Raw genomic sequence first — 24209 nt, 5'->3', positions numbered from 1 at the left:
ACATCTTAGCAGAATTGAGTCTTCCAGTCCATGAACATGACATGTCTTTCCATTTATTTGTGTCTTCTTTAATTTCTTTCAGCACCATTTTGTAGTTTTCAGTTTACAAGTTTTCCCCCTCCTTGTTTAAGTTTATCCCTGAGTATTTTATTATTTTTAGTACTATTTATTGTACATGGAATTATTTGCTTAATTTCTTTTTCAGATTGTATCACTGATCTCTTATAAGACTTATTTCAGGTTTGACTTCTAAAATAAAGGCTTTTTCTGATCTTCAAAGTAGAAGTGACCATTTTCTCCTCTAATCTCCCATATAGGTGGATATTATTGTAAAACTGTAACACAACATTGCATTTCGTTGTTTAGAAATCTGTTTTTATTAACTAGAGTGAAAGCTCTTTGAGGGACTCTTTCATGTTTGTGCTCCCAAAGCCTGCTACATAATAGAGATTCAGTAAATATTTTTCAACAGATGTATAAACAAATGAAAAAAATATAGATATAAGCATAATATTCTAATTGAAAGAACATTAAACCTTAGGTAGTCTCTCTTCCCTCATTTATATTCATGTCTAAATCTTTGTATCAGAATAAAATCCAGCCATGGTGTCTAGAATCCCCTATGGATGATGGACCGGAGCTTGAATTAGCTGGTTATTAGGATAAGAAGGGACCTGAGAGAGATACCTTATGGCCTCATCACTTTTACAGTCAAGGTTAAATGACCTGTTCAAGAAAACAAATTGAATAATAGGAGAAGTGGGCCAGTGGTAGAATACTCAATCTAGGTTCACTTTTTTCTCAACTACACTAGAATGAATGCATTCCTCTGGCATCAAGATGTAATTTTAAAGACTTGTCTCTGAGAGTGAAAGATTTTAAAGTTCTATGACAGTTTTACACAGCAATCAGTTGGAAATATCTGTTTAAAATGATGAGTATAAAATTTTTAAGCTGAAGTTGATTTCAACATTATGCCAGCCTTTATGTTGAAACATAGTAGTTCAAATGACTTATGAAAACCATTTAAAAGGAAATAGTTTAAGCAGCATTTGGAAATAAGAATCCTTTAAATAGTAATAACATAGGAATGACAAAAACAGATGTATGGTTTTTATTTCTTTACAGTTATAGATGGCTAAAAAGTGATTCTAAAAATTTATTGAGATTTTTCATATTATATTTGACATAATGTTATTATAGCTTACAGTGGTATTAGAAAGTATCTCCCAGTTTAAACCACTTACCACCTCCTACCGTATGGTGTGTTGCTTAATTACAAATCAGCTTTTAAAAACTAAAATATAACTGATTATTTCTGTTGCATCCGTATACTGAAATAGAATATATAAATTTAATAATATATTAGGACCACCTAATTTACTTAGTTTTCTAGACCATTCTTATTGATAAACTTCTTTGAATACCTCAATAAAAAAATAAACCTCTGTGATTATTCTCAAATTATACATCATGCTATCATGTAAACATTCTTCACAATTTTAGAAAAAGGGAGCAATGGCAAAAGGGAAAAAAGGAGAAAAAAATATTTGCTTTGCAAGAAAGTATATATGATTAAAAATACATGATTTTATAAAAATTGATCTGTTACAGCTTACTTTGAGACAACTTTTAGCAATTTCTTCGCATTTTAGGTACATATCATTATGACATATTTAAAAGAGTTCACCTGAACAGAATCACCTATATAAAAATAAATATATATATAAAGCTTAAAAAACATAAAACTTCCCAGCACCTAGCATGCTCAATAAATATTTGTTGAATAGATGCAATCCCCTCCAAAAAAAACAACAACAAAAAATCCCGTATAAAACTATTTGTTAAGATAAAAAAGTGTTGTTTCTTTATTAATTAATTTATTTCAGTGTTCTTTTATATAGCAAAGTCTCCTAGTATTTAAAATGCATTTTAAGAAATTGTTCTTCAGACAATTTGCATCTTTAGCTGTAAGGTAAATTATATTATCTAGAAACCATTCTTAGCTGACTTTTGAAGGATATCCGATATATTTGCTGTATTTAGTGCTTGAAGGAATGGGGTACTAGGAAGAGTTGAACAATCTCTTAAATTATTCATAAGCTTCTCGTCCAGAATGTAAATTAACATAGATGAAAAATGACATGTGTTGTTGTTGTTTTTTTTTTTGTTGTTGTTGTTGTTGTTTTAGCAAAAACTCTTCTTGTCTCAAGAATGATATTTCTATAACCAGTACCAAGTACACTGGCTAAGCAATAGATTATACTGTTATTAGAAATATAAAACCAATACTGAGAAGTACTTTACAAAAAGAAGGTGGCATTTTCTTTTTCCCTACTTCTATGTACCTAGAGAATAGAATATACTATACTAGAAAAACACAATAAAAATTAAATATACTTTGTAACAAATATTATTTAAAATAGTATTGTGAATACATATCCATCATCAACAATTTTAGGCCCAGTGAATAATGAGAACTCTTGGGTGAAAATTTGATGTAACTGAAACCAGTAAATTTAAAAATGTTTCTGTAGACTCAGTTGATAATAAGATTGTTGTATCAAATAAAATAATGTGTAAAAACTAATGAATATAGTAATGAGGAATACAAATGCCTACTATTTTAGTTTCTGTGAACCCTTTCTTTATAGCTCTTGTATGTTTTGATAATTCTGAACGTTAAGTCCTTCTCGTTATTTAGGGTGAAATCTGTCTCATGAGATGATAAGATTCATGAAAGCGGAGACACGTTTGCTGCCTTTAGCAGATAACTAATGTGCCTGGCACATATGAGAGGTGCTCAGTAAATAAGTGAACAAACAAATTTTTGTTTTCATACCTTCATGCTATTTTGGTTTTCTGGATTGGTATAAACATATATGCCAAATTTCTATCAGACTCTTGTCTGTGTGATAATTCCTCAAATACTTCAAGACTTAGAAAATATGCCCTAATCTACCTCCACTCAGATGTTAAGTTAGTTCACTGTGCTATGGGTTAAACCATCAGACGCTGCCAAAGTTTGTTTTTGACTTATAAAAATTGCAGTTGTGTAGGATTCAGCCTAATATTTTAACTCCAAGTCTGTTTAAAACAGTTGAGAAATATGCCAACATAGAGAGGTCCAAAGCTGAGTTACACGGGGTAGTTGAGAAAAGACGTACCTGTTTGTAATTTACATGAGCAAAAAGTTGGTAAGTTAATTACAACACTAATTGTTATGAATACACTCTTGTTTTAAAACATGTTTAAATCATGTGGACTGCTGGGCCGGCTGAGTGGCACGATGGTTAAGAACTGGCTTGGGACGCCAGAGGGCCCCGGTTCGGATCCCACATATGAGGGCCAGTGACACTGCCCTCCACAGCTAAGATGCTGAACAACAGCTCAACCTGGAGCTGGGCTGCCGTGAGTCGCTGGAGATGGCGTAGGCTGCAGCCCCTGTGGCAGTGGGTTGCCATGGGCTACCGTATGTAGCCAGCAGCCAGCGTGAGCGGCCAGCAGTCGCAGTGAGCGGCCGTCCAGAAGCCGGTGACTGATCTGCCTCACCCGGGAAGAGCGCAATGATGGTGCCAACTTGGGCCAGTGAAGCAACGTCCTCCACAACTAGCCTGAAGACCAAAACGACAGCAACTTGTCTGTTCCCCTTCCCCAATTCCCCAGCGCTGTTCCCATCCCCCCAATCCCCCAATAAAAATCTTAAAAAAACAACAACAAAAAAACCACGTGGACTGTTGTCTTTGTTTTTTGGCTGCCCAATATCTATACTCTTCCTCACTATACCCATGTCAGATACATTCTTTTACAGATGCTTTTGGTGCTGGGAACATGGTCTTGCTTTGGCCTGGACTTTGAATCAGAAACTAGTAACTTGAATGAAAAAACTGTGCTGAATCCATTCTTGGGGCAGGTTGTATCATCAGTGGCAACTACCACCAGTCTAAGGCAGGTGGCAGCCTTTCTGTCCCTTTGTATGCTGTGCACGGTTTCAGTGCCAGCTGGACGATGTAGTGGTGTCACTGGACCTGTCCTCCTCTGTGACTTTGGGCATCTTCTTGACTTCACAGCCTTCTAGCCTGGTACTTTAGTTCTCCCAATGTTCTTATATAGGTTCTTTCCCTGCTTAACTCATCCAAAGTTGTCATCTATTGCTTGCAACTGAGAACCAGTGTTTTCTTGGCACTTTAATGGTCTGTTGCTGCGCCGCCTTTATTACCCTAGAAGACAGAAAAACAACCATTTGGTGGCAGTAACTTGCAGCGAAGGGTTTTTTAGGACATGCTTCACATACTTTAGGACATAGTTTGCTCACATATATGTGCTGGTCTATGCTCAGCTAAATACTCAAGGGGAACTCTGCAGATCTCAGGAATTTACTCTGTGCAGGTCTCACTTCCGTAGTGCTGTGAGCTCCCGATGGCTTGGTCTCTCCGACTTTCAGCCCTTTATCATGAACCCAGTGAAGTGACTCGGTTCCATCTGGGTTTCTCCTCCTTTCACAGAGGCCTAGACTCAAGCGTGTAAGCTGGGCAATCGAAGGGTTCAACTTGTTTGTTTCTCATCTGTTAGGGTTTACTGACCTTCATTGCTCGATGTACAATATCTTGCAAACCATTGTTTCATATACTTTGTCCTTTTATGGTTGTTTCAGATGGGAGGGCAAATTTGATCTCTGTTATTCCATCTTGGTCAGAAGCAAAAATTTCAGATATGAAGGATTACAGATACGCTAGGTTTTTTTTTAGATGCATATGGATACCACCGGTGTATTCAGTGAAAGTCATCATCTTACCAGCAGTGATTTCATTAATTAAATGTTTTCTTTTCAGATTGTTGCTTTTTGTGTGCTTTACCCAAAGTTTGAAATCACTGCAGATTTAACTGTCATAAATGTGTTTGTTGTCATGCACGTTGTGTTTTCTGTCTCTCTTTGTTAAAAATAGTATCTCAAACAGGTATATAAAGTAATCTTCAAAAAAAACATCAATTTGTTGTTTTTTGAATAGTCATTTTTATGAAGACAGCCATGTGTTATAGTAGCATGTTTGTGTTTCTTTTTATTTTCTTCAGAGGCAGCAAAAAGGATATTTCAAGAAAAAGGCATCTTGGCAGGAGAGAGCAGAAGTTATAAGCCTCATTTGACCTTCATGAAATTGTACAAAACACCATGGCTCTGGAAGACGGTAAGGGGACATTTTTATTGTAAGCCTTGTTTTACTGGCTACACCAGTGTTAAGCAGTGTTAAGCATTGTACTGGTTTTTGACACCCCACCACGATTGTTCCTGGGATTCCAAGTCAGTTTGGTTCCAATTCCCAAGGATACTGAGTTGGCTCACGAGCCTCCATGGAGACGGTTCCACCCGTTGCCTCCTTTGCCACTGCAGCTATTAGCTGTATACTCTGACCAACACTTATTGTTGCTTCGTCTGTTACCACATATGCTTCATTTCTTGAAGAGCCATGAGGTGGTGCCAGGGTTTTATTTTGCTGCTTCCTTTGCTTGTGGTTGTTAGCAGCCTGCTACTCTCCAAGCTTCCTCCCCCGGCCTGCGTACACTGGTGCTGCTCACGGCAACTGGGTTCTTCAAGGTGGAACGAGCTTCTTAATCCCCTGTACGTAGCTCTTTCAAGGTTCCCAAAAGACCACCTTGCTCTTTCAGTGGTTGTTTCCATTGAGGCCTTGGAGCAAGTTTTCCTGGGACTGGGATAGAGGGTAACTGAGGGGACCCCTGTCCTTAAAAGTGCTTCTCCCTGAGGATGGCCAACGGTGACACAAGCCAAGGGACATGTCTCTTGAATTCCCCTGTCTCAGGGTGACTTTCTGTCTTCCCAGGCCACCCCTGGCTTCCTCAGAGGTTGGGATAACTTTTGACTTTCTCTGGATTCATGAGCATCTCTCCTGGAATCTTAAGGGCACCCTTCACTATTTTTCCCATGTCAGCCTAGGGAGTTTCTCATGCAAGTTCAGACACCTGCTGACCTGCTCTGATAGACCAGAGTTTGGGAGATAGCCATGCAGAGTAGCATTCGCTCCTGCTCTTCATGACCCTTGGCTGCATTTAAGACTGATTTGCAGCTCTGTAAGTGAAGGTCAGGTTTATTAGTAAGTAGACCTTCTGTCTAAATTTGGCACATTTTGTATTTAATGTCTGTGTGCTCAGATAGTCTTTTTGGTCCTTTGAAACGTGTTTGGGTGGTTGACTATCCAGTGCTTATGAGTTTTCTACAAACTATTGTAAATATCTTGAGATATTGTAAATATTTTTGAGGAAAGGAGATCTTGCATGTTTTCGTTACGACTATGCCTCTAATTCAATAATAACTATGTCATGTGCCACTTCAGAATATTGAGGTAAAAATAATTTGTGTGAATAATAGATTTTGAAATTTGGAGTGTTAACTGGCAACATTTGTAGACTGACAGTTTACGTTTTTCACTCATTATCTTTCTTGTTTTGCTTTCAAATGGATTGTCCTCCTCCCAGTGGTTTCAGACTTTATCACAGAATGACAAATCAGTGGTGAAGGTAATAATCCACATTTCAAAATGTTTCTTTGTCTTTACAATATTAAATTTGAAATAAGAGCACATTTATCAAAGGAATGTTTAAACTACTCTAGAATCTCAATTTGGATATTTCAGACTGAATTTAAATGAGTCCTTGGCAGTTAATTTCACAGAACCTGCTCCCTTACTTTACAGAAAGGGATATGAGACTTAGGAAGGTTAAATGGCAGAAATGAGGTGACATCTTCCTCAGCGCAGCACCCTGTGTGGAATCCATCTTACCGCATTCTCAGTCTCCTGTTTTTCTCTGCCGCTGGTCCTGGCTTCTTTATCAGAATTAATTTCTATCTGTGAGGAGCTCCCTGGTCCAAAGCCTATTAATTCAACAAATTTTTGAGTGCCTACTATATGCTAGACACTGAGTGCTGGGCTTAGTTATAGTCAAAATAGAAACAGTCCCTCCTTAGATGGTGTATAAACTAAATCAGATTGTACTTTTTACTTATTTATTGATTGATTGATTTTTTGGCTATAGTATCAGCTCATGCATTTTATTTTTAGATCTCATCAGTTTTAGGTCTATCCTTCCAACCCTAATATCTTGGAATTAGTTTTCATTATACATAATTAGGGCTAATATTCACCCACAAAGCAACAGGACAACAACATAAGCCAGCATCTGGTCTGACTGGCTGGTACAAGGCTTTAAATAAATCTCCCCAAAGGGGCATGGAAGAGAACAAACACACAGAACAACTGCTGTCTTAGAATCTCACTCATAATTAATGTAAAATACAAATGGAAGATACAGTATGAATGTACCAGGGCAGGGTCCCAGCTGAAAGGATTCATTCCAGATGGTTCAAATGAAGAGAGCTGAGTGAGGGGACAAGGCCAGGGGCTCAGAGACCAGCAACAGCACGGAGCCACTAGAATCTGTTGTCTGAAAGAAACACAGGGAGCAAACAGTGTCACTGAGGAAGTGTTCCCAGCAAGAACTGTTTTCATGGAAGGATCCAGTTACTGCTGTTAAAGAACAAAATTTAACCGAGTAAATGTGAAGATCTAATTGGCTTTATTAGGCAATTCATGGATTAGGCAGCTTCCCATCTACAATAGCAGCTAGAAGGGCACTCCTGCACTTTTTTTTTTTTTAAGATTAGAATGCTTAATCTTTAGAAAATAAATTATGACCTTACTGTTTTTCGGAAAGCCAACTAAGAATGATTATTTTTAAAATTAATGAAATGACTCTGTTTCTGTTTGCTACTATGCTGTTCAGTGTTTTTGGATGCTTAAGGAAGTATATCTTAAACTTGGGGGTTCATGAGTCACCTGGGCTGTTTGGTGAAGCTGCAGATTTCCACTTTCTAACTTCAGAGCTGGAGTTGGATGGACTTAAAGACCTTAGCTTTTTTACAATGTCCAGTAGTTGCCACAGGTGATTCTGATCAGATGATCTGCAGAATAGTACAGTAAGTCCCCACTTCATGTCGTCGGTAGGTTCTTAGAACTTCTGTGATATAATGAAACCAGTTTTCCCACAGGCTAACTGATAACCATAAGAATAAAGTTCCTGTGGCATCTCATCAACACTGTAATGAAAATATGTAATTTGAGAACCTGCAGGCTTAAGTAAATATCCAGCATTTTCTTTATGCAGCAAATCATTGGTTCCACTGTAAGAGTTAAAACCAATATGGTAAGGAGGCATATATAACAGTGGATTTGTATTATGCTTTGTCTTTTGGAATGCAGATTATTTAAAAATATATGGCTCTTTGGTCTTAACTTTTTTACATTTCCAAATATCTGTTCTCTCATCATTAATTGTCTTCTGGGTTTTTATTGTGGTCCACTCATGTATAAGGGAGTGGTCATTGATAAAGTCAGTAATGGGATGTATTCCTGGCATTCATTGTTATTCATTATTTAGATTGAAAATGAAATAAAATGAGAGAGAAAAAGGTGTGTGAAGATTGATAATGAAATAAAAAGAGAGAGAGAAAGGTGTGTGAAATAATAGGATTTCTTTTTTCACTCAAATATTAGGAAGTTTGTCTCATTTCAAGTACTTTTTTTATTACTTTAAATGTTCTTTTAAGTGTAAAACTATTAGGTGAATATATACACCCTGTTAACAATCCAAATACATACAAACTCCATAGAGTGAAAAATACGTTTTTTTCCTCATCACCATCCTGCCATCTCCTTTTTTCCAATATGATTTCTCTCTCTGTAGGTTACCACTACTAGTATATCCTCCTGACCTTTTCCTATACACTGCAAATATATAAAGGTGCATATACATGCATAGAATTTCTTTAAAACAGAAATAAATATGCAGTTGATCCTTGAACAACACAGGTTTGAACTGCACGGGTCCACTTATACACAGATTCTTTTCAATAAATACTGTAAATGTATTTTCCTTATGATTTTCTTTATAACATTTTATTGTCCCTAGCTAAATTTATTATAAGAATATAGTATGTAATACATATAACACACAAAATATGTGTTAATCAACTGTTATCGGTAAGGTTTCCAGTTAACAGTAGGCTATTAGTAGTTAAGTTTTTGGGGAGTCCAGAGTTATATGCAGATTTTCCATTGTGCAAGGGGTAGGCGGTCAGCACCCTTTACTCCTGTGTTGTTCATGGGTCAACTGTATATTATTTTGATTTATCATAGTTTATTTTCCCTTTAATGAATAATTATGTCGATCTGTTTCTTTGCTACCACAAACGATACTAAAGTGAACATCCTTGTTCATTTTTCTTTGGGTAGATAGGCCAGTATTTCAAAGAACCAATTCCTTTAAGTGGTATTCCAAGGTCAAAGGATACTATACATTTTAACTTTTTAAAAACACTCCAAGTTAATGTTTTAAAACAATAGTGTCAGTTTATACTTCCAATCACAGTGTATGAGAGGAACATTTCTTAGGATAAACTTGAGGAAAAAGGACCATCAATGAAGGTAAATCATCTCATTGACATAAAAGATGTGAACAGATGTCTGGTGCAGCGGATAGGTTTTCCCCACCACGGAGATGGCCATAAAGATCGAGTGTGAGGATTTCTCAGTGGTGTTCAGTGTTGGCTGCAGAAGTCCCTGGGCTTCTGGGGTATCATCCACTTGTAGACACCCGCTTGCAGGTAATACCATTCAGTAGAAGTAACCAAAAGCCCGGTGGGGTAACCAAAAGTGCTATAGATTGTGTTCAGAATTTTGAAAATAGGAAACTCTCTTTAAATTTCCTGATAGAGGACTTCCTCTGCTACAGCATGGTATTCTGGTTCCCAAGCTAGAGTACTGAGTTTTTTAACTTTGATTCGGGGAAACATAAGACTTTCCTTGGCAATTATATACTTTTTTAACACCAGGAAACATTTAGTCAATGTGTTAGTTTTGCATATTTTTAGTTTTGTGAAATTCCAGTGGGGTATATCACATAAGAGAATATAGAAGGTAGTTGTGTATTTTAAAGCTATTTTGATTATCACTATGCTTTCAAAGTTGTAGTTTTTTTTTTATTAAATGAACGCCTCAGAAAATCTTGTAAATTACAATGTCTCTGAAATAGTATCTAAAATTCAAGTTATTTGTGTAGTTTCCATATAATATATTTGTTTCACATGATTCGTTGCTACTTATTCAGCTCCATGCTTCTCGTGGTATATTCTTTTGGATTTATTTTTCTCATTGAGTGACCTTGTGTTTCTGTGATTTAAACATCGCAGAAACTGCTTGGTTAGAAGTGTATGCTAACACTTGGTGGCAGAAGAAGACCAGTTTCAAATCAAACAAGCGTCTTACTGCAGAGCTAGATTCCTCAAGAAACAATGTGGTCTTTTCGATAGATCAGTTGTTTTCATGCATACATTATTTTCTGGGCTTCTTAGATACCTTTCTTGATTTATGACTTTCAAATTACTAATGTAACACTGAAACTATCAAAGCCATAGTTTATTAATTGGTACTTCCTTGCAGCTGTTTTTCAGAGTCAGACAATGAGAGAACTTTAGAATGAAAGAAGTTATCTTCTTTGAAATTATTAGCTGTTATTGTCACTTGAGCTTGTTTGTTTTGAGTACAGAGTTTGATATGCACCAAGCAAGGGTGAAGGGTGGTTGGTTATTGGGCCATATGATGATGAGGTCGAGAGGAGGTAGGGAAGAGTTTATAGCAATGGGAAGTGGAAAAGGACAGCGTGTGGATTAAAGTTCTCTTCTGATGGTACAATTAAAGGAAAACCCAGTCCCTGAATTGTTTTGTGATTGAATATACAGGACCAAAATTGTAATGAAATTCAATTGGCCGAATCCCAACCTTCTGCATCCTTCGCAGGCCAGGACCCTCTGCTGTCATCTCTCCTCACCTAGCACCATTATGTACTCTGACATAGCTATCAGCACATTTTCTCAGGAATTTATTAACTAGCCTGGTATAATTTGGTTGCCACTCAATTTCCTGGGCCTGCATGATAATGGACCTTTATACCATTTCAAAACTCAGGAGTACTAGACTATTCCTTCTCAAAGGAGTCCCTATAATAAATTCGAAGAAGCATAAATTTTCTTGTTTTAGCTCTGTTGGTTAGCCCTGGACAAATCTCATAACCTCTCTTAACCTCTGTTTACTCGTAGTGAAAGGGGGAGCTTGGTCTTAATGACTCTTGACTCCAATGCTGTTCTGAAATGTCTATTAGGTAAGCATTTTGACCAAATAGGTTAATATGGCTTCACATAGAGCATTTTTTATTATGTTTTTTTAGACTGCAGATTGGCTTTCTTGTATGCATAGAAGGAGAAAACAGAAAGAGAAAGGTCTTTGAATACTGATAGGAAGATAGATGGTGGCAATTTAAATCTGAATCTTTTTATCTCTTCTCCTGGAAATCCTATAGAACAATAAAGACAATGGGGAAAATATCACAAACCTCATTGTCAGTGACGCTAGGAGATAGGAAAATCTGTACCAAATTATGTGCAAGCATGTCCAGGAGCAACTGGGACCAGCGGGACTTGCATGAAAATTTACTTTAGGATGGGGGAAGACTGTAGAATGAGGAGCAGGCCTCTTGGTGACAGATCTCAGAAATCATCAGCACATTTTCACACCCAGATAGTGAGGGCCCCACTGCACTGCAAGAAGGCACAGAAAGTGTGAAAGGGGGCCCAGAGGAGATGAATTGTAGGAAGCACTGCTTTCAGAAGGGGAGGGGAGTGCCTCCAGATGCAATGAAGGAACTCAGGGCTGGTGGTAGAGGGGCAGAGCAGGCCAGCTTTCTCAGGGGCCCATATTATTAAGAATAGTCCACCACTAGCAAAAGAGGAGGAAGCCTTGAGCAGAGCAGCCTGGAAGACTACCCTGCCACTTCCTTCACCAGGCCCCTAAAAGAAGGCACTTCAGATGCCCTTGGTATCAGGGAGCCTTTATTATTCCAGACAAAAGTCTGTGTTTTAAAAAATATCCCTGGTACAAAATAAAGCAGATTATTTTAGTAACCTATTCCTGAATCTTTCAATGCCAAATGACTTAATTACTCATAATTTTTAGCTGTTTTGAGTCTTTTTTTATATGACCAATTATCCTTAGATCTAAGGATATATGGTATGGAATTCTCCTTGGATTTTTCTTATTTAAAAAATCAGTAAATAAAACACAACATATCTTTTTTTATTGGGTTTTCCTTAAAGTTAAAAATTCTATGAAATCTGCTATGAGATTGAATTAAAATTTCTTCTGAGATATTCTAGGTGCTGGTAGTCAAGTATGTCATCTATTGTGGGCCGAGAGCTCTATTTATAGCTAGTGACTTTACTTAGGTTTCTAATGCATATGTCAACTTCATGCTGTTGTCATCTATTTCGATGTGTTGAAAATACTAAATACATTTACCATTGCTTAATGCTACCTGGGGAATGGATAACAAAATCAGTGAAAAGACTTGTATTACTGAGCACCTTTCTTCCTTGTTCCACCTCCTAACTGGGACCCCAGTTAATGTAGATCTTAGTGTCTTTATTTCTTTCCTGCTTCCTTGCTCAGTTTTTGTAGCAGTCCCTTGTTGGGAGGGACACCGTTCTCGGTTAGGCAGGGGCCTCTGTCCTAAGTGGTGTGCAGAGAATATGTCTGGGCAGTTGAAAGAAGATGAATTAGGTGAGCAAGGTGTTCTATTGAGATGGGGAGTGGGGGTGAGGGGAGAGGAAGCATGTCGATGTGGCTAGAGGCAAGGAATTTGATGGTTCATGTGAAAGTGGGAAATTAAGCAACTACTAGATGAATAGGAGCAGGATGAGCTATAAAAACTCTCTAGGTCTTTCTTGTTTAATAGTACAAGGCTGTATCTGTGGATGAACTTAAACTCTTTTGCCAGTGTACAGTCCCTTCTACAATGCTAGGTGTTTAACTCTTATTTGGGTTGTATCTGGGGCTATCGTTAGGGCTGAAGTTCTGTCTATAGGTAAGCTGACCAATTTAGGTAAATGGTTCCATTCTTCCGACCTCTCATTCAAACCACAGAACTCATTCAACCACAATGTGTGTCGGTTATAGTATATAGGTCAGTGTTATAGGACAAGCTAAAATTGTTTCTTGGGGTTTTTCTGTGAACTTATTCCTGAATGATATGCAGAACAGCTTCTTTGTCCTATTTCATTGCTGCAATCCTGAGAATTTTTCACGCCAGTGGCTTGCTGGCATTGCTTAATGTTGGGAAGTTTTAATTAGAAGGGAGGATACTGCATGGAAGGAGAAAAACAGATTAAATTGTAAGTGTATGGGTCATATTGGGTGAGAAATTTTGAGGTGAAGGATATTTTGTGTTTTTAGAACATAAATAGTTTAGTTTATAGAGATAAATGGTTAAGCAGATGAATTCACGAGAACATGCCATTATTTGCTCCAAAGAGTAAAATGTTAGGAAAACAGATGTGATAGAGAGAAAGTAGGCTGTGGCTTATTTACATGTGAGTGCTCATGAGACTGTGTGAGCCAAGAACACAGCTGATTGAAGCGAGTTGAAAGTCCAGGTGAGATTGAGCCCTCAGTATAGAAAGCATTCCTGGACGCCTTAGTTATGAGACTCTTGCTTTGTTTCCTCGTGATGAGAAAATCCACATGCAAACATAATAATAAATTATATGGCCAAACAGCATATGATCTGTCATGTCATACCTGAGAAGGCTTGAGGGAGAATTGAGATTTTTGCTAAGTAGACAAAGAATGAGCTTCTATGGGAACAGACTACATTGTAAGTATTCCAGTGAGCCTGCAACCTTGAGAGCCTGTTGGGTACCATTGACCTGTTACCTCTCTATGTGAGTAATCAGTATAAATGAACCAAATGTTTGTGGCCTGAAGCCACGTTCTTCTCTGTTCTGTTTGATGCCAGCACCTCCTGGAAAGAAACACCAGGTCCACGAAACAATACAGCCTACTGTCTTGGTGGCCTGAGCTGTGACTGCTTCCCTTTCCACTTGATGCCACCAAGGAGCATCCAGCCTCTCTCCAAGTGTTCGTACAGGGAAAAGGAGGTATCAGAGTAGACTAAAAACATACAGCTCTAGCAGTTATGTTTCTACCTATTATTTGCTGAAAGATGTAATATTGTAGATGTTCGATACGATGCTAGGATAAAGGGTTTATACTTTTCCTTTCCCCAAAGCCTCAAGATTAAACAAGGCTGTAGGGCTGGAAGCAAGTCTGTAAACAGAAGGGCTAAGGAGATGGCCTACCTGAAACACTTCCTGGTGAGCTGCATAGATGCTTCAGCATAAAGTAAAATGAAGAATTGAAAAATACTGTATACTCAAATAAATAGCTGGTTTAAAAAGCACAGACAATCTCTGCCAGGATTTTACTTCATTATCTTTGTATTAGAAGTATAAGAAGAGGTCTTTGTATAGGATGGATTATTTGGATAATTTTTTTCTATATAGAAGTGGCACCTATGAATTCCTTCTCATCTCCCTCTATGAAATTCATTTAATATAGACATGTAATTATCACTTGATTTATTAAGATGAATGCAGAATATTAGAGGCAGGTATTTTAGAATGCTAGAGATTCCTAAAGTAATTTTCACATTGGTTTTAGAAATATGATAGTATGTATGATTATATCCTAAGTATGATTGATATTCTTACAATTTTAATTTTTTAAAGTAAACAGTGAAGAACTTGAATATTACCAATCTGTTCTTTTTAATTTATCTATGTTTTCCACTTTTCCTGAATCCAATTCCAAACTTTATCTCTTACAAGCGGTGTGTCCTTTGACAAGTGACCCAGTTTCTCAGTGATTCAGTTTCCTTCTCTGGGGAAAATAATGGTACCAATCTCACAGGGTTATTGTGATTATTAAATGACATAATAAAAGTTCCTACAGCAATGCATGTACATAGTAAATACTAAGTGTTTTCTATTGTTGTTATACAGACAGTAGAAAGCATCATTTTTTCAGACTGGTTCAAAACATGAGCAAAGTACCATTGTCTTGTCACTTTTCATCATTCCTCCTTTTTTTGTCTTTAAACATACTGACAGGCACTATACAGAGTGTCAGGGCCTCAGCCAGGCTGGAAGCAGGCATGCTGGCCAGGGGATCAGGCGGCACCCAGCCCTGTAAACTGGCCCAAGAGCAGCGGTAAGAGGAGACAGTGAGGCGACTATGCGCTTCCTACCCGGGGGTGCTGGACACTGGATCTGAAATCACCATGCATTCTGGAGTCCATTGGCTGGTGTGGTGAAGATTCCTCTTTCCACCCCTGTCAATAACAGGCTTGGGCAGAACTGAGGCTGAATGGGAAGGGCCTCCATCATCCCAACTGAGAGGGGCTGACGGAGGACTGCAGCTGAGGCGTCTGTACCAGGAGGAGAATGGAAATGAAACAGTGCAAATAATAGTGAAAAATGTAGTTATGCCAAGAGATGAAGGGTTCATTTAAAAATTATAAAGTAAGATTTGTTTCAGAGAAGGCCCATGTTAACATTTAATCTTATCACTTTGAATCACCAATATATAACTTTTCATTAGGGGCAGTGATCATAAAAAATGATTTTAGGTTTTTTTCCAATATCATACGACTAAAGATACATAACCTTTTTCCACTTATGAAAATGAGTGCAAAAGATTGCCATTTCTCTTTAGCCAGCTGATGCCCCAAATAACAAGCCAATTTGGTTTGGCTCTTAATTTACCTTCTGAATTTTGGTTTCAAATCAGTATCACAGGACATGTACATTTCTTTCATAGCCATTGCATGACAGGAATAAACCATTGGAAAACACAGCAGAGCTCTAGGAATGTCAAGCTGTGATTATTATAAAAAGATAACAGGTCACAATAAAAAATTATCTTCTATTATAAAAAAGTCTCAATCTTCTTAATCAAATGGGCATTTCATCATTCCTCTGATCTCAACAACTTTTGCATGGAAATTAAAGATGGATAATAAGTAGTTTATCTTTCAGAACCTTAAATGAACGATTTCCACATTCAGATTGTTGACTAACGTGAATTTTCATATTTCATGGAGCTTTACTTCCTGTATTGAAAATAGAATCCAATGCATAGTAACATAAGTCTGAGCCCTCTTTGGTACATACTAAATTATACACATCATTTAGTTAAATGTAAATGATGTGGTGAGTGTTTTCCTGAGTAAATAATTTCCATTACTTATCAGATGCAGCCATTAGATGATTCTAAAAATACTACTCATCATGCTCTCAGTGACAGTTTTCCTGTATTGGCTATTTAGGTGCCAAGTTATAATCAAGAGTGAAGTTCCTCAGGGTTTCATGGTACATCATATCAGAGGTTGTCAACTGCTTTGAATATTATTAATAATTCTCCCTAAACTGTGATAAAACTAGGCCAAAGCGAAGTGAGACTTCAGTCATTTCAAATGATTAATGAAGACATTTGAAAAGCTTTTCTGTTTGATGTTTCTTGCAATTCATTTATTGTTTCCAAGTCTGATAGCTTATGTTTAACTTCTGTTTTCTCTTTCGGTGTTATGTTCCATTTGATCAGTTATGTGGGGTACAATTATAAATGTGAAACCCTTAAAAATACACCCTGTCCCTGCGAAGTCCAAGACAAAAAGAATTTTCACACACAGCAGTAGACAATCACCAGGCATGTTCAGAATTCCAGGGATGAAGCATTCTTAGCATGGCTTTAGTGAAGATACCCTACATATTATTTCTCTACATTTGAAATAACCTCAACTCTCTTAGCCTTTACAAAGGTCAATTTTTTGTGGCTTTGACCTTTTTGTGATTTTCTTTGAGCTCTCCTAACATGTTATACCTCCATCGATCTTTAAATGACAAGGCTTTGGAAAGGGTCTGGTTTATGAAGAAAGGAAACAGGGGATAATTTGGGGGATCTAAAACCTGAAAATAATGCCATCACCCAGCCTTTTTTTTTAGCTTTAAAATATAACCTTGCAGGGTGGTTTCTCTTGGACTATTTTGGCAACCCAATGATCCAACAGAAAATAGGAGACTTGTTACCTTTATTCTAAATGATATCTAGTTTTGATGTATTCATTTATTTTCTATAAATGTTAGTCATTTTTTTTATTATGAAAGAAAAGCTGCACCTGCTGCCGCTGGATGGAGATATGATTCAGATATGATAGATTTTACTAGAAAAGAAATATACTGCCATGGGACAAAGAGCCTGAAAAAATGAAATATATTGCCAAATGAAAAATTCCCCAGAGAACAAAGATCATGCTAATATTATATATCAGACAAAGCAGATTCTTATCTGTTTCTAGATATTTTATTATTGAAGATGTTAGCTGATCAGAGTTTATAATTTCAGTGCCTCTTAAGGCCTCATGCCTGTTTGAACCACAGCTCGCTCGCTCTCTCTCTCTAGATTACGAGTTAAAGAATAAATTCCATTTCACGCTCTAGTAAAACTTAACTTCTTAAGGTTCATACTGGAAATCATCTGTGAATTGTGAACAATTCTTGAAAAATAGTTGGTGCTTACTTTTTACTAAAATTAAATTAATTCACCTAACAGTTTAGTCTGTCTCATGTTTTCCTTATTTCTTGTTCAAAAAAATACATCTTACAAAACTGAAATGGAGATTGTATTTAGTGGCTAGTCAGTGCTGGCATTTGTATCTCGAAAATTTAAGGTCCTTCTTTTTCCATTAAGTTATCTTCTGTCTGGTCTAAGGGACTGATTCTCTCCTTACTCCCAACACACACACACACACACACAACCACACATACACACACACACACACGTGCACACATGCGCACATGCATGCACGCGCACAGGAGCATTTACTATATTTCACTATTTTAAGCACTTTTATAAATTCACTTATATAGTCCATATAACACTTGGAGGTAGGTACCATTGGTAACCTCCTTTTATAGTTGAAGAAATTGAAGTGAAGTCACGTGGCTGAAAAATGGCAGAGCCAGGAGCCAGGGTTTGAGCTCACATTCTGACTTTTCCTCAGCATTAACTCAGCACAATGCTCTGCTGTCTCTCTTGAGGCAGTCTACTCACCAAATCAGAACATATCCGCTCGATTTCATTCTTATTGAACCCTGAATAAATAGATTTGATGTCAACTATCCTCCTCTTGAAACTGGATCCTCCTTTGCACTTGTGACGATGACTTATTGAGCACTGCTGCGTGTCAAGCACTGTTCCAGGCACTGGGGGTGGGGGGAGAGGGGCCTTCCAGTGACTAAAAATCCAACAAAACCCCTTTTCTGTGTGGAGCTTGCATTCTAATGCGGAGAGACAGATAATGACAGACAATGAAGAGTAAATGTAATAAAATAAACTATATACAGTGTACTATGTTATGTAATGAATGGTAACATAAATGGTAAATGCTGTGGAAACGTATACATAAATAGGCACAAAGAGTAAAGGGTAGAGAGAGTCTGGGAGTACCTCTTGGGCAGACAATACAAATTAAATGATGGTCAGGTGGGGATCTATTAAGAAAGTAGTATTTGAGCATGGAATTAAAGGAGATGGGAGAAGGGTCATGAGGATATCTGGGGGAGGAACATCCGGGAAGAGAGAACAGGCAATACTACAGCCTAGAGGTGGGCTTGTGGCAGGCATGTTCAAGGAAGAGCAGGAGGTTAGGGAGGCTGGAGGGGGGAAGTGGAGAGTAGTCGGCGACCAGGCCCAAGAAATTCAGAGAGGCCAGAACAGGAACTTGCAGGCTGTTCTGGGGAATTTGGCCCTTCGAGAGAAATGGGGACCCTCTGGAATGATCCAAATAGCTGCTTAACAAATAGTTCAACCACATTCCTATAAAGAAGAAAGAGTACTTTGTTTTGCCTCGGAAAAACAAATACATAACAAAATTATAGTAGTAGCAGTTTGGAGTGATTTAGTTAAAAATTTTTGTTTTTATATCTCTATTTTAAATTTTTTGCAGTAAATTTTGTGACTAACGAGGGAAAACATGTTTGTTAATTATGCTTTAGTAAGATTTATATAAATGTAGTCTGAAAATAATATATATGCATAGAAGAGACTTGAAGGATATATACCCCAGTGTTGATAATGTTTAATATAAATAGAATCATGAATGATTTTTCTTTATTTCTAGATTCTTCATAATTTCTAGTTTTTAACAAGTGACGAGTATTGCCAGGGTAATATAACAAAAATTATGAATTGAAAGGAAGGGTTCACACATGGTCAGCAGTAAACTTTCTAAAGTACTTGGATAGTACCTTCATCTTATGCATGAAAACACATTTGGGAACTATGGGACTGGGTGCAGGACCATTTGTATAGCACAGGGAGGGGGATACATCCTTTCCTGTTTTGGGAAACTGCAGAGATTCCAAGGGCATCTCACTGTAATTTTTCAACCAGCCCTCTTCCTGCTATGAAAGACACTGAGACTAAAGAGGAGGGGTATGGAGAGAACTTGGGAGATCCACTGACCCCCTACTCCAACCCAAATAACCTTTAATTGTCTTTCAGATTATTCTTACATAAGGAGTTTAAAAATTGCATCCATCTTATTAAAACATTTTGTACACTATAAAATGTCAAGATCCATATCACTTTTTCAGAAGTCACCCATTTCTCCATTGTTGTTGAAAATGATTACTCTTTCCTTGATATCTCAAATTTCAACTTGATATACTTTATTATTTCTGAAGCTTAAAGTATATGAGGCTTTGAATGTTGCCAAATTTAAACCAAGCACTCTCTAACGATCTTTTTTTTTTAATACAACTCATCCTAGGCAGAGAGCCTTTAAAAACTGCTTTACAATAATTTTGTATTGGATTGTCGGAAAAGACATGACGCATTTTTGCAATGAAAAACATAGAAAAAATACGCCATGACTTTTCCGCCAACCCAATAGTATTCATTTTGAAATGCCGTAGGCGGTCCTGTATACCAAAATATAATGTCAGATTCTACGAAAATGATATAAATATGAACTGGCTGCCTAGATGAAATGACTGATTGATGTGATTATGTGATTCTGTTTTGTCATTTCAAGGGAGTGAAAAAAATAGACCCCAAATTATATGAAAACTTTATCAGTCACAGATTTGGAGAAGAAGTGGTCCAGCGCATCGATCTTTGCTCCATGCAAAAGAAAAAGCAAAGTAATGGCTATTATCACTGTGAGTCTTCAATTGTGATTGGTGAGTGCCCTTTAAAAATTATTTGTTAGCTTTATTTTTTATTTCTTTAGTCTTATTTTGGAAATATTTAGGACTAATTGTATGTTTTTCTCAATTACATATTTTCCTAAATACTATACTTTGGGAATAATACATTGAAAATGTTGTAGAACATATTTAGTATTCATATGTATCAGTCAAGATTTTAGTATGTATACTTTTTCTACTTTTGTACCTGAAAAATAATTATAACCAAGTCTTGAAATGTTGATTCAGAATGCATTTTGGTGTAATTTTATTTCGTGAATATGAAGAAAACATTTTCTACAGTGAAGGCTTACATGACCGCATAATCCCACACCAGACATTTTCATGTTTGCTATTGAGAATGTCCCAAACAGGAGGTTTTACTCTGAAAAGAGAAAATCTTTGTATGTGGCCTGCAAAGATTGAAAACTTGCCCTTCAGTTTCTTTCCTAAGGGAAACATGTTTTGAGGGGAAACAAAGATTCATCCATAAATGCTTCTAGCATTTTATCAGGGAGATGGTATGGATGAGACAGACTCGTACACAATTACGAGCATCGTATGTTTCCAAGTAGAAAATTACTTCACCAAATGATGATTTTTGAAAAACCAGAGGAGGGCTATCCCTCTTCGTTTGCAATGTGAATGTATTTCAAAGGAGCCCTTATCTGTTATGATTCAAATTTACTATTTCAAACTCGGTGCTATTCTTATAAAATTGTGAACTTGAAGACAACCTAATTTGTATACTTTTGAAGTAACATGAAAATAAAGAAAATAAATATTAATACATCATTCTAAATATTTCAAGGTCTTCAACCAAGATAATCTCTCTACACTTCAGCTTAAGCAAAACCTATGAAAATACATGTCCTGACAGACTCTTAATATTGAAGTTTATTAAATCACTTTAAAAAAATGTTCAAGAGACACAATTTTATTTCCAAATTCTCACTAGAGATCTTAGGAGAAGTCATCGTTTTACTTTCCAGAGATGTTAGCTATCTTAAACAGAAGATATTCAGTATGTCATTTGAATTTTATATTCTAAAACATTTCAAATCTATTCGAAGGAAGATTTTTGTGCTTTCAGAACCTCTTTCTTGTTCCCAGAGCTGTCTTCCATTGCAGTTTTAATAAGGACCAAACATTTCTGTTTGGTTCATTGTAAAAGGCAAATTTAAATCTTTGTGTAATACAGATTTTTGCTAGCTTTCTGTATCTTCTCTGTAATAACTTTAGGCCAAACTTAAAGGAGAACTAAGTATGTACTTCATTGTCTCATCTACTCCCACCCCCATTAAAAAAAATAAACAAAAAGAGCAATATGTAGATTTCACTGAAGATCTTGTAGGACTGCGTTATACAGCTTAGAGCATGCTTCACCTGTATTGCCAATAGCTTTGCGCAGCTCAATTCCAAATCACTATGAGTATTCCAGCCACTGAATTTTCTCTTTTATCGCGCTTTTCCGTTTAGTCTGTAAAATTTCCCCGATTCTAGGCAATTTACCTAGATTTTTTTCCTTAGGCTTCTTTATCTCTGACCCTTTTCTAATTTAGAGCAATTTAGCTTCTTTCAAACTTTACGAGCCTTGTATCCCCATACCAATCATTTAACATTATTTAAACAAAACGTTTTTTGCCCATCACAAATATTTTTTTCTGTCACATTTTGTGATGTCAGTATGAACTTGATAATAACATCTGTGTCTAAAATGGTAATTATTATGTTAAAATTATCCAAATTTAGTACACACTGGAGTTCTTCTATTTGCTATGTGTAATTATTGATTTTCTTGATCTTACCTGAGTTTTGTAATAGAATTTTTAGCAGGATTCAGGACACTGTCTTTGTGAGTTTTGTTTCTTGATCAGATTTAATTGGTTTACATTGGTTTGGCTTCTCTTTGACTTGATCCAAACTAAAATTTAGTGTTTGTTTCCTGAACCTTGTGCCATTATTTTACTGTATGTTTTAATAAAGTGGGACAGGTTTCAGATCTTAAGATATTTTGTACTCAGAATTCTAGGGTAGAAGTTGGATTTCAAGGACTCTGGGAACCTGAAATTTTTATAAAACTGTGTATATAGGTACATATGTAAATTTTTCTGGGGAGAGAATTTACTAGATTTGCATATTTCCTATCTCTTGTTTTGTTAAATGGTGCATTCTTGGAGAATGCTAAATTCCGAATCACCCATTTTCTCTTCAACTGTCTCTATCATTTAAGGCCTTTTGTGTGTGTGTGTGTGTGTATGAATGTGTGTATGTGTGTATGTGTGTGAGTGTGTGTATGTGTGTGTGAGTGTGTGTATGGATGTGTACGTGTGTGTATGTGTGTATGTGTATGTGTGTGTATGTGTATGTGAGTGTATGTGTGTGTATGTGTATGAGTGTGTATGCATGTGTATGTGTGTGTGTATCTGTGTGAGTATCTGTGTGTATCTGTGTGTATGTGTGTGTGTATGTGTGTATGTGTGTGTGTATGTGTGTGTGTGTGTGTGTGTGTGTGTGTGATACCAATGACTATATATGCTTCACTTCTAAGATTTCCAATTGATTCTCTTTCGTATTTTCCCATTCTGTTCTTTGCTTCACAGATGCTATTCCTTCATGTATCTCTTGGAGGATTTCATTTTAGTTGATTTTTGACATTCTTTTCATATGTTTTAAATCTTCAGTTTTTTGGGTATAAATTCTTCTATAAATTCTTCTATTTGTTGGGTCTTTTGTGGTACGCAGTTTCATCTGGTGCTTTTTACGTTTTTTCCAGGGCTCATCTTATTGTGCATGTTTCCTTCTCATAACCCACGTGTGGTTTTGCAGTTGTCAGCCATAGTCCCACGTAGTATACTGCTCTGAACTGGGTTAGAAACTGTCAACAGCAAACCATCCTTGTTCATAAAGAGTTGGACTTCATTCTTCTTGGGTCTCGTACCAATTTGTGAAGTGTTTTAAAGAAGAAAGATAATTAGCCCTTTGTCATATTGGCTTCAGTTATTTTTCACATTTTGTTATGCATTTAATTTTGATCACAAGGTGTTTTTCATATTAAATGTTTAAAATTTTTGCCAAATTACAGATTTAAAAAATTCTCCTGTGATTTCTTTAATTTTGTGACTAAAGTAATCTTCGTACCAAAGATTTGATACATATTTATTTATATTTTCTTGTAGTTTTTTTTTTTGCATTTGAACTTTTAATCTACCTGTTCTGACCATTAATATAAGTACTCAGACACAGAGCATTAATCACAGAAATCCAGTTACTAAAAATGGGTGTGAAGTAGGGATTTAGTTTTAGAAATATATTTTTATAATATTTTTCATACCTCACCAACCTTAGTCTCTGTTCCAAAGATCATAAATTAGCAGTTCTTCATGTTGTACTTGACTGGAACAGGTTTTTTTGTTTGCTTTTCTAATTTGAATAACTTGCCAACATTGGGGTGATTTTATTTTAAAAAATCAGGTGTTCTGCCACCTTCTGAACAATCTGACAATATAGCCTTATTGGTCCCACATTCTTGCATGGCAACGATTTCCTGGATGGAATAAAAGGCACACTGACCTTGAAAGTAAGCTTCCTTTTATCAGCCCTCTTACTCTATTGTTTTTCTTATACAATTTTCTTGACTGTTCACACTATCTGCTTGGCTCCTGAAGGCACTCGAACTTGGACCCTCTGCCAACTGTTTTTGTTCTCTGTGCCTGCATTACATTTTCATGCTGAGCATTTTCCTCTTCATCTTCTGCTATCTATATCTTTATGTGGAGTGTTAGGGGAGTTTGCTAGGATATGGAGGTAACATTCATATTTTCAGATACAAGAAAAGGTACTACATTTTAGTTCTTTTATAATCAGAGCTTTGGGTGATACTGTGCCTACTTAATATTGGGCTACAACACCTTACAAACTGCCCCCCACCACCACCACACACGCACACAAAGGGGAAAAAACCAGGAGTGAAAAATATTTCCTGGGGTGGTGATATCGTGGG

The 24209-nt window shown here is 36.7% G+C and overlaps 1 protein-coding gene across 12 annotated transcripts in view; it reads left to right on the top strand.

Annotated features, from left to right (window-relative positions):
- The window catches only part of AKAP7 (A-kinase anchoring protein 7), a 122081-nt gene that overhangs the window by 40642 nt on the left and 57230 nt on the right, over positions 1 to 24209 (top strand). For 7 of the 12 annotated variants that reach the window (XM_019663508.1, XM_019663512.1, XM_019663506.1 and 4 more), the window contains 3 exons: positions 5074 to 5186; positions 6490 to 6531; positions 20053 to 20200. In XM_019663508.1, the coding sequence (XP_019519053.1) occupies positions 5074 to 5186; positions 6490 to 6531; positions 20053 to 20200 (303 nt within the window). Of the gene's footprint in view, positions 1 to 5073; positions 5187 to 6489; positions 6532 to 15067; positions 15168 to 15301; positions 17547 to 20052; positions 20201 to 22982; positions 23227 to 24209 lie in introns of those variants that run through there. The other 5 variants (XM_019663502.1, XM_019663505.1, XM_019663509.1 and 2 more) reach the window with 4 other exon arrangements.

The sequence above is a fragment of the Hipposideros armiger genome, unplaced genomic scaffold (genome assembly GCF_001890085.2).
Source record: "Hipposideros armiger isolate ML-2016 unplaced genomic scaffold, ASM189008v1 scaffold_391, whole genome shotgun sequence".
Taxonomy (NCBI): Eukaryota; Metazoa; Chordata; class Mammalia; order Chiroptera; family Hipposideridae; genus Hipposideros; species Hipposideros armiger.
Note: the sequence above shows the minus strand (reverse complement) of the source record. Positions and strands in the feature narration are given on the sequence as shown.